This window comes from Nannospalax galili, unplaced genomic scaffold (assembly GCF_000622305.1).
Source record: "Nannospalax galili isolate Female #2095 unplaced genomic scaffold, S.galili_v1.0 scaffold635, whole genome shotgun sequence".
Taxonomy (NCBI): Eukaryota; Metazoa; Chordata; class Mammalia; order Rodentia; family Spalacidae; genus Nannospalax; species Nannospalax galili.
In genome coordinates, this window is record NW_008335836.1 from 951,885 (window position 1) to 962,906 (window position 11,022).

An 11,022-nucleotide genomic window follows, 5' to 3' on the forward strand; every position below is an offset into this window, starting at 1 on the left:
TTCACATTTTCTCTCATAATCGGAGTTCGCAGTTAATTATATATTGATATGGAATATATAGATAATATGAAAGTACATTTGCTACAGTGTGGGGAGACAACGGATTCTAAAGGGAAGGAAAAGAACTAAGAGAGGACAACAAAAGGGAAAAGGAGCGAAAATACTGCATGTTCTCTCATGTTTGCGTGTGTGCCTGTGCATGTGTGCATGTGTGTGCATGCCTTAGTGTATTGTGGGGGGGTGTATGTGTGATGGAAGCAGAAGGGAGACTATTTGGAGGAGGAAGGGGACCAACAGAAAGGAGAAGAGGGGACAGTGGACAAGGGAGAGCTGTTGGAGGGGATATAAACAATGTAAAATATTTTTGTATTTATGAAAATGTTATAATTAAACTCATTATTTTATATATTACTAAACAATAGAGAAGACTCAAACAAATATCTCATTTTCTCTCATGTGTGGAACACATACACACATACATATGACATGCATGTGGAAGAGGAGTTATTTGGATATGGAAGGCAAGAGTGGGTAATGGGGAAATACAGTCAAAGTCATATACTTGAACAAAAATGTCATTGCAAAACCCATCTTTTGCACAACAAATAGAAACTAGTAAAAAGGTTTTATTAATATTTTTAATTTAAAGACATCTGTGGAGAAATCATAGTGTTCTTTCCAGCTGAAAGTTATTTTTATATCTAGGAGGGGTTTTAAAAGCCTCCATGTATTTCAGTGTACCTGTGCATGCAAGTTCCACTGAAGCCAGAAGAGGGCATTGAGTCCCCTTGAAGTGGAGTTATGAACCACTGTCAGCTACTATGTGGGTTACTTGAGACCAAATCCAGGTCCTCTGCAAGAGCAGCCAGTGCTCTTAACCATTGAGCCATCTCTCCATCCTCACAGCTGAAAATTTAAATGGGGAAATAAACATGCCCTGTGAAATGTAAATGAAACTTTCTACAGTGGAGTAAAAGACTTCTCAGAAAAGATCCTGATCAGGATCTTGTGTATACTGCCGTTGATATGCTCTTGCCTGATCCCTTGTCTAATTGCAAAATCTTATTTTTTTTTTCTGAAATCAACTTTCTTTCCATTTGGAACCTGTTTCTCATAGAATAGGTTAGTAAATACTGGAGATAGTTAAATGAAATGAAATAAAAAGATGTTTTGTTTTCAGTAGAATATGGTACACATACTATCCTGGAAATTAACTTTCTTTCCATTTGGAACCTGTTTCTCATAGAATAGGTTAGTAACTACAGGAGATAGTTAAATGAAATGAAATAAAAAGATGTTTTGTTTTCAGTAGAATATGGCACACATACTATCCTCACCATCAGCCCTGATGAAGGTCCAAATTTCCAATCCTCTAGTAAGTTTCTCTTCAAGGTGTCTATTTGCATTAAGTATATCATTTTACCTCTTCTTCATTTTAGTCTCAAATTGAATGAAGCTCTGTTGAGGGAAAGAATGGAAGGAAAACTGCCTCCCTTTTCTGTCACATAATATATTGGTGTGGAGAGGAAAGCAGGTTGAGAGAGAAGACTCCCTGTTCTTTTGGAGCTATGAAGTTACAAAGGGAAGAGAGCTTCTGCTCCCGTTATTCCTATACAATGAGTTGAGTTGGAAATAATGAGTTGGAACCCAGGATGCAGAATTCAAGACAACTTAGGTAGTAAGGTCACAGAATCATGAGGAAAGGAGGAGTTTCAGATCAGACATGATTCTGAAAAGAAGAGGCAGGGAGTTCAAAACTGGTGGAGTGACGTGACTCTAGCCATGCCACTGTTGACATTTGACCTTTGTTCTTTTACAAGAGACTGTATCTATCTCCATTAGGTGAATTACTAAATCAAGAGAAATTCTAAATATATTCATTCTGATAATGATATTATAACATACAGCATAAGTGCAAATTTCAAAACAAAAAGTTTGTTGTAGACACCAAAAGTCACCTGTGTGAAGGTACTTACATATTCAATATTATTGTAGCACCAAAGCCTCCATGTATTTCAGTGTACCTGTGCATGCAAGTTCCACTGAAGCCAGAAGAGGGCATTGAGTCCCCTTGAAGTGGAGTTATGAACCACTGTCAGCTACTATGTGGGTTACTTGAGACCAAATCCAGGTCCTCTGCAAGAGCAGCCAGTGCTCTTAACCATTGAGCCATCTCTCCATCCTCACAGCTGAAAATTTAAATGGGGAAATAAACATGCCCTGTGAAATGTAAATGAAACTTTCTACAGTGGAGTAAAAGACTTCTCAGAAAAGATCCTGATCAGGATCTTGTGTATACTGCCGTTGATATGCTCTTGCCTGATCCCTTGTCTAATTGCAAAATCTTATTTTTTTTTTTCTCTTTAGGGTCTATCTGCTTATATGGAAGCCCCATCTAAACGTAAAGATAAGGATCAGGATTGGGAAAAAAGGGAGTCTATCATGGGGCAGCCACTGTGAGATGGCTAGAGCCTGCCAATCAAATTCTTATCTGAAACCAAGTCTATGTTCCATTTCTCTTATCTCACAGAGGCCAGAAAGCTGTAAGTCTACATTCACCTTTGAAACCATATGCCTGTGATGAACTCAGTTTCCCCCAACTTTAAAAATCACTCACTACTGACTTAGGCTTCTCAATGGGAAACCTCATTGAGAAAAAGTAATTCTGACTTCTCCAAATATTCTAAGCTGTTACTCTAAGTTAAAAGTATCAGAATAGGTTGGAAAAACTATTAAAACACAAACTTCTGCATCCAAGCTCCAGAATTTCTGATTCAGGAGCTCTCAGAAAAGTCCTTGGAATCTGCATGCCTAACAAATTTCCAGGTGCAGCTGCTTATGCTGGTCTAGGTCTCTTACTCTGAGAACCACATTTCCAACCTCTTGTTGCTCATGTATCTTTTCATTCTGATCTCACAGCAGATGCACAGCTACCTACGACCTAGGAAGTGTTAGGAGAATCAGCACGCTTTCTAAGCTGGAGTCTCCATATTCTTATTTAATGCAGTTCTCATTCTGTAGGTTGAATGTGGGGCCTCAGATTCCGTTCTCTGACAAGCTACAATATATGCAGTGCTGCTGTTCCTTGGGCCATGCCTGAAGAATTAAGTTTCTAAACTGTTCTAGCAAAATCTTTGATCTTAGGCGGTTACACATGTCGGAGCCTTAACCTTCCTCTCATCCTGCTGTCCTGAAGCAAACACTCATCTAATCTCTCTTATCTCTTGCAAGTTACTTCCTAGCCACACAACACAGCCTGTATGCTTCCACAAATATGAAAACCCTGAGCCTCCATAATGTTTTTATATTTAAATTTACCACTTCATTCCTGGTGATAGCAGAATCACCTGTGTTTGCACCTTTTTCTTTTGCAGGAGTTCTCTAACTCTCAAAGATGACCAACATTTTTGAGGATATCAGTTTCTCTTTTCCACATCTTTTGGCAGGTATACGTGTTCATTTAACATTACGTTATACTCACCACTAAACCATTCTTACAATGAGAACAAAGATTTTCACACAGTAAATATTCTGTAACTAGGCACATCATTTTATTAAGTAAGAAGTTATTTTGTTGATTCAGAATTCAGAATTATCAAGAATCTGAGTCCTCATGTTCTCTTTAGCTTTCCTAAAGCTGGCAGAAAAGGCTTAGTCTTCCAGCTAAAGTGCTCTGTCAGAGTCTTCAGCATTCCTCAGGTCTGGGATTTATGAACGAGCTTGAGGATGCCCCTGCGGATCTCCTTGGTCTTCACGCTGTAGATGATGGGGTTGAGCATGGGGGGAACAAACAGGTAGACGCTGGACATCATGACATGAACAACAGCTGGAGCACTTTTCCAGAAGCGGTGAATCATGGAGACAGCAATTATAGGCACATAAAAGGCCAGCACCGCACAGATGTGTGATATGCAGGTGTTGAGTGCCTTAAGCCGTTGCTCACGAGAAGCGATGGCTAGCACAGCTCTCAAGATCAATGCATAGGAAAGAAGGATGAAGACTGAGTCCACGCCATAGGTGAAAATGACCACAAAGAGTCCATAGATGTTGTTCACACGGATGTCTCCACATGCCACCTTCATGAGATCCGGATGGAGGCAGTATGCGTGATGCAAAACATTGCCCTTGCAGAAAGGAAGTCGTTTCACCAGAAAGGGGAACGGAAAGAGGGTGGCGAAACTCTTGGCAAAGATGGCCAGGCCCATAGCCAAGATGCGACTGTTGGTAAGCACAGCGGCATAGCGCAGTGGGTTACAAATAGCTACAAAACGATCAAAGCTCATGGCGAGAAGTATGCCTGATTCCATAAAAGAAAAAGTGTGAATGAAGAACATCTGGACCAGGCAGGCATCAAAGCCAACATGGCGGTAGTTGAAGCAGAAGGTGGCAAGCACGGTGGGAAGTGTAGACAGGGACACTCCCAGATCATTGAGGGAGAGCATAGAGAGGAAGTAGTACATGGGCTGGTGCAGAGCAGGCTCTCTGATGACCAGAGCAAGGATACTGAGGTTGCCTATGATGGAGATGAAGTAGAGGATGCAGAAAGTCAGGGCAACCCAGGCTTGACCTGTCTGCACCCCCGGGATGCCTGTCAGCTGGAGTGTGTCTGGCTGGAAGGGAGTGCCATTGAGGCTCAGCATTGTAGGCAGATGGGAGAGTGCAGCTGGGAAGGGGCCCAAGTGGGTGTGCTGGGGAAGTTCTTCACTTTCTCACAGATACCCTGTCTCCAACACAAAAGGTCAGAAATTTAATGTGTGTGTGGATTTCTGCCTCCCCATTAGAATCTGAATTCTTTGCAGTAGGAATGTGTTTCTACTCAGTTCTGTACCACAGGACCCAACATACTCTCTAGGGCATAGTAGAAACTGTGAAAAGGTTACAATGAAACAAGTGCCTATAACACGGCAAGGCAATGTGGTAGAAGACAGGGTAATGAGAGCTCTCTAGTCCTCACCATAAGGTATAGTGACCCACCATTTTCCTATATGCTCTGGCAGTCACATTCTGGGAATTTGGGAGTAAAATACAGAAATTAGTAGAAAACAGAAATAGAAAAATGGTCCATTCCTTTTAGAACTCCTCAGCTGATAAGATAGACGACTTGTGACCACAAAACTTAAGCTTCAACAACCTTTACCCAGACTTCATCTCAGCCTCCCAAGGTCATGATCACCCCTGAACTTGTCATCATCAAAAACCATTCTATCTCTGAAATATTAAATTCCATGTATTCGAATTTTGATGTTAGGCTTCTGCTTCCTAGTCCTCTTGCCCTCTCGGGTTTGCACACTGCTTGGGAGACTCTGTAACTGTCCTGGTCTATTCATCTATTTACTTTTCCTTCTTTATTTCCTTCCTGATCTACTACATGATTAAAGTTATCCTGATCTCCTCTTTCTTTTCTTTGAAATCTACATAGTAAACCAGAGTTTGATAACCAAACCAGCTATGCAAGCAAACAAAAACCAAAGAAGTAACTGTTTTACTGGAATTAATATACGTATTTTATGTTTCTTATTATTAAATTTTAACTTGACTAATACCTTTATCCATTCTTACCCGCAGCTTTCTGCGCAGAACTTGTGTCTTCCTTTCCAAAGACAAGCACTCTGCTTTTAAGATTCTGTTTCATGTCGCTGCGTCCAGAGACCTCTTCCATCGGTTCACTGTGTAGTCCTTCAATCTGGGGCCTTTTCTGCTTCTCTTTCTTCAGCAAACAACTGTGTACAGAAGCATCCCGTCATAAAAACGTGATAACATTGTTCTCTAGCTTCTGCCCTATGACCTTTGCCACTTCCATTCAAATTTACTTTTCCGGACATTACTCCTGATGCCAAGGAAGGGGGGCTTGTCATTTATCTGTGTGTCTGCTCCCCAAGATCATTCTGCAATCCTCCATGTCAGGGTCTTGAGCTTATTGACCTTACCTGCTATTGCTACTCATTTCATTGTATTGCATATTCTACACTCTCTCCCCAATCTAAGCACATTCCTCCATGATGACCTCTTTGTCTCTAAAGTTCCTAATGTATTCAAGCTCTCTTTCAGAGTTAACACTGTTGGCGCCATCTTTTGAAAGCCTCTTTTCCCTTTAAGGACACTACTTCTTTTCTTAAATCAGCTTCTCTATGTATTCTTTCTCATCTTTCTTCTGTCTTTACAATAGCTCTAAGTAAAAGCAATAATAGGATGGTGCACATTGAGAAGTCCTACCATTAAAAAGGCTTCATTTCAGTCTTCATCCCAAATATCTCTGCAGCTGTTTTTCATGACAACAGACAGCTCAAAATTAAAGGTCTATTCCATAACGTAAGCATAATGGTTCCTTTTATCCTTTTATAGAGTGTCCATCCTATTCCAAGGACCACTGAAAAACACAGTGGACTTTGTTGGTGACAAGAATGCAGAAAAAGCAGTTATCCTGAGACGTATGGGCTATAGGAATAAATTCCTGTATTTCTTTTGTTTCTCTCCTCTCCACCTGACAAATCAAAACTCTCCTTTCAGCATTAGACCTTCTTGTCTCTTATTCTCTGAAAACTTCTTTCCCTCTGAACCCAACTTTAAGGTCAGTATCTCTAAAAAGTCATTTTAGAACCAGGCTGCACAGATTTGCTTTTTTATAACATTTTTATTTCAAGACTATCTCTAAGTTATGAAGAAATGGAAATTCTTGGCATCTCCAAGAAATGCTAAGAATTCTTCAAAACTACAGGACTAAACCCCCACCATGACTTAATCCCTGGTGTGCAAACTGAAGTAATTTAGAAGGATAATACTTCATCTGCACTCTAGATCTTTCTGACTGGAAAGCAGTTCTGAAAATTTTCCATGAAGAACGATGCACACTGACTTCAGTTGCTTTTCTTTGATTTGTCTATGGGGCATCAGTCAAAGTTTCCCAAATGTAACCAATCTAGGAAGAAAGGCCAAAGGATGGAGCACAGCTTATGCAAGCACGCACATTACACAGGGCCTCTAGTGTGTCAGAAAATAGACATTTTAGATTTTCATACATGCACACTCCATAAGCATGACAGATGCACAGAAGCTGTCGTGTCCTCCTACGATCACACACAGTGCTATCAAACCATAGAACTTAAGAATATCCCACGGTTACTTGTCAGCATTGTGTGATATGTTTCAAGTATTTTTCCATGTTTACATTCCCTTAAACACTTATTCATAATAACACATACACACACTCATTCTCACTCTCACTATTACTCTTTTTCTCTGTGTCACACACACACACACACACAGAAATAACAAATGCAGCAATAGTAACAGACCCACTATAACATCCCCAATAATATTCCCACAGCACTTAATGCAGAAAACTCAACTAAAGTTAAAGAGCACGCTACTGATGAACAGTTTTTTCTTGTGATTTTTTTAAAGCTGCCTACCCAAGAGCTAGGTACACTCAATCATAATTCAAATTACAGGCATTTAAAATAAGATGACTGAAATATCCTCAAAACAAAATATAAATCAGATGTGTTATCCTGTTAGCCTAATGACAGTAATTTGGTGTTAAGACTGACTCAAACTGAAACCTGCCTTCATTTTTCTGTGATCCTGGACATTAGAGGAGATGCATTAGACTCATGTGTAGAAACTAGGCATAAGGGTTAGACGGTGCCTAGAAATTCAGTAAAATGAAAATATTCAGGATAAGATCTGGATAAGGAACACAGTAGTCTGTCTGAGGAAGGAGCACTCACTGGATGGAAGAGGTGTCTTTTCTGGATGTATCATGCTGTGAGTCCAGCCGGCAGAGCGGCCTCAGCTCACCCTTCTATGACATACATTTATGAATGCCCCAAATCCCAAGACTCTTGTATTCAGGGAGGAAAGGGTAATTAACATAATAGGGATGGTGGCATCAATGAATAAGAGAGTTGACATAGAGGAGAATTGCTCCCAAGGGAATCTCATTCTTGGTCATAGTTATGATATCCTTGATGTCATCATCTATCCCCACTAGTATAATATTCCTTGACTGGGGATGTAAACACATTGCATACAGTGCACACAAATATAAACTGACATATTGAGTCCCCACAGAAACACACTCAGACACATTCAATTATTGATTTATATTCACATTTCCTCTTTCTTTTTTTAAATTTTATTATTTTTATGTGTATGTGTGTATTGCCTGTATGTAGGTAAGTGGACCCATGTCATGCAATGCCCGTGGATGTCAGAAGAGGCTGTCAGATCCCCAGGGACTGGAGTTACAGACAGTTGTTAGCTGCCATGTGGGTGCTGGGATTTGAACCTGGGTCTTCTCCAAGAAAAACCAGTGTTCTTAACTGCTGAGCCATCTCTCCAGCCCTCACATTTCCTCTTTCAAATTCACATATAGACCGTGCTTCTGCAGTCTCCCAATTCTGTAGCCATTAACCATAGAGCAAACACACACTATAATCTAAGTGTTCTTACATTGGTTATAAAAGCTCATGTAGATGAGTCGTGTATACATTTAAAAAATAATGAAGCATAATTAAAAAATACTTCTGTTCTCACACAACCAAAAGTTTACATTTCAAACACATATCCCCATTACTATTAGTAGTTCAACAAAGAATCTAACAAATTCATGTATCCATATCTATCCACAGATTAACATGTGGAATTACAGTATACCATATAATTTGTATACAAATACCAGCATCAAAAAAGCATATTTTATGCAAGCATTTTTTAATATATTTTTTTTATTTTTTAAAAGAAGCATTTCATTACAGCTTTAACATACTCAATAACAGTTTCCAGAGCAAAGATACATCTCTTTCAAAGGTGGCTATAAAATTTTTAGGTTCACTGTTGAATTAATACAGTTATACAATATTAAACTCAGTATAAACCCTGTAAGACATAAAATTGAATGAGTTTTTAACCTTTAAGAAAGATCTCCATTTCATTTTAAAGTACAGTGTTTCTTACAGAAAGACTCATTGTTTTTGCTAATAACACTGTGATGTTGGTGTTTAGCCAATCCTGTTTCCAAAAACGATGTCTGCCAGAGTCTTAAAACATCATATAGGCCGGGCATGGTGGCACATGCCTGCAGTCCCAGCACTTGGGAGGCAGAGGCAGGTGGAATGTGTATAACACAAAGAACACCCCAAACCATCTTGTTCATCTATACACCCACTTCCCAGATGGAGGGGTTAGACAATGTGAGAGATATAATTTATTGATTTGTGTGTGTATGTGTATAACACAAAGAACACCCCAAACCATCTTGCTCATCTATACACCCACTTCCCAGATGGAGGGGTTAGACAATGTGAGAGATAAATAATACCTAGCTAGTTTTATAAAACAGAGGGAACCATATTAGTCAAACAACTACTGACAAATTAGACATACCAGATCAAGAAATATATGTCTAGGCAAGGTTTATCTGAGAACAATTAGACTTTGCCCAAGATTTATCTACATAGCACATGGTAATCAAAAGTACCAGACTGGTGGAAATAACATTCTTGGATGTTTAACAAACATACTTTGAGGCCTATACTAATTTAGTCAGAGGGACATAAAGGACGGTTTTTTTCTCCTTGCCCTCCTAGGTCAACTAGTTCCAGGGTACTATGAGCATCTCTCAAACTGTCCTGTGATTGTGGTGGGTCACCTGTCCTCTTGATCAAGGAGGCTGTGGAGACCCCATGAGATGGACTTGAACCAGTTTACAAAGAGGAGGGTCAACACAGAGGGAACATTTCCTCCATGCTCCCAAGAAAAGCCAGAAATGGTCGAGCAGGACCTTTGATATCTTCACGTAGATGGAACTGGTAAAAGAAAGGAGCCAGGGGCTCCTCCCAGGCCCATGTGACCCCTGACGAACAGATCCTCAAATGACCTTAAGAGTAAAAATAAATTGATTTATCTGGGCCAACTGTATGGCCTTAAACACCCAATACGAAAGTATAACCAAAGACTAATTGGGTCAATATAAAATTTTAAAAGTCCATATGTATAGCTAAAGGCTACATAACAAGAAACAATGCCAGAAAGGAGATACCTCCTTCCTTTGAGTTATTGGCCATGGTGGCCCAAAAGACTCCCAGATATTAACCCTGCATAGAATTTGGAAAATGAACAGCAGACCCCAATCTTTTCTAAAGGAATATTGACAACTCATTGTTGCTAGATGAGGAACATCTGACCTTCCTAAAACAAAGACCTCTAGATAGGCTGACTAGATTTGCCGGATGGGCAAGCATTTTTATCTCAACCACATTACAGATCTGAAAAATTACAAGCTAGTCATTTTGACTAAAACCAAAAAAGTAGAGAAAATGCCGCATTGAGAAGTTTTTAGGTATTATTCTAAGCATTAGTGGTTGTGCAGCATCAGTAACAACATAGCACCTATTCTTGTAAAGGATGTATTTAAAAATTTAGCCACCAACAGTTTGCCCATTCGAACCTCACCTAGAAAAACTTTATAAAGTATTTCACAATAAATAATGCAGTTGTCATAATGTATCTATCATGTCAGCAAAATTTATACCTTTTGTGTTTACAAGAAATCAAAGAGTCTCAGAACCATGCATAGACACCTATCCATGGCAGTAGTAGGCAGTGTTATGAAGAAAGTCATCAACCTGCTTGAATGGACAAAGTTCTGGAGACATATGTAGGCTTCAGCATATGTAAATGCTAATGTAGTGAAATCTGGCTGAGTTTTAGATCATTTTATGCAACAGAATATCTGATTTTTAGAAATTGATGAGTCAGGCTTGTCTTGTTTCTTGGTCTCCTTTTATGGTCTTACAAGGAGTGAGTCAGCACTTTGTATGGTGCTGATTGTGAAGACGAAAGCCCAGGGAGATCATTTATCTTACAGCGTCAATGGCATAGTGAGAATAAGATGAATGAATCATGTTTCTGTTCCACCAAGGCCAGGTTCATGTACCTTGGAATCCACTCCTCATCCTTGTGAGGCTCTTCTCCATACAGCAAATGCTCAGTCATTATCTGAGGACTATTCCAAATTCTTGT

General features: G+C 39.6%; 1 protein-coding gene across 1 annotated transcript; it reads right to left on the reverse strand.

The window, feature by feature from the left end:
• Nucleotides 1–3,695: 3,695 nt before the first annotated feature.
• On the reverse strand, nt 3,696–4,640 carry LOC103732068 (olfactory receptor 51I1). The gene has a single exon (XM_008830590.1). The coding sequence runs from the start codon at nt 4,638–4,640 to the stop codon at nt 3,696–3,698; it is 945 nt and encodes a 314-aa protein (XP_008828812.1).
• Between the last annotated feature and the right edge of the window lie 6,382 nt (nt 4,641–11,022).

Bases quoted from the DNA above. Each gene is read 5' to 3' on its own strand.
- LOC103732068 (XM_008830590.1), bottom strand. From the start codon at position 4,640: ATGCTGAGCCTCAATGGCACTCCCTTCCAGCCAGACACACTCCAGCTG.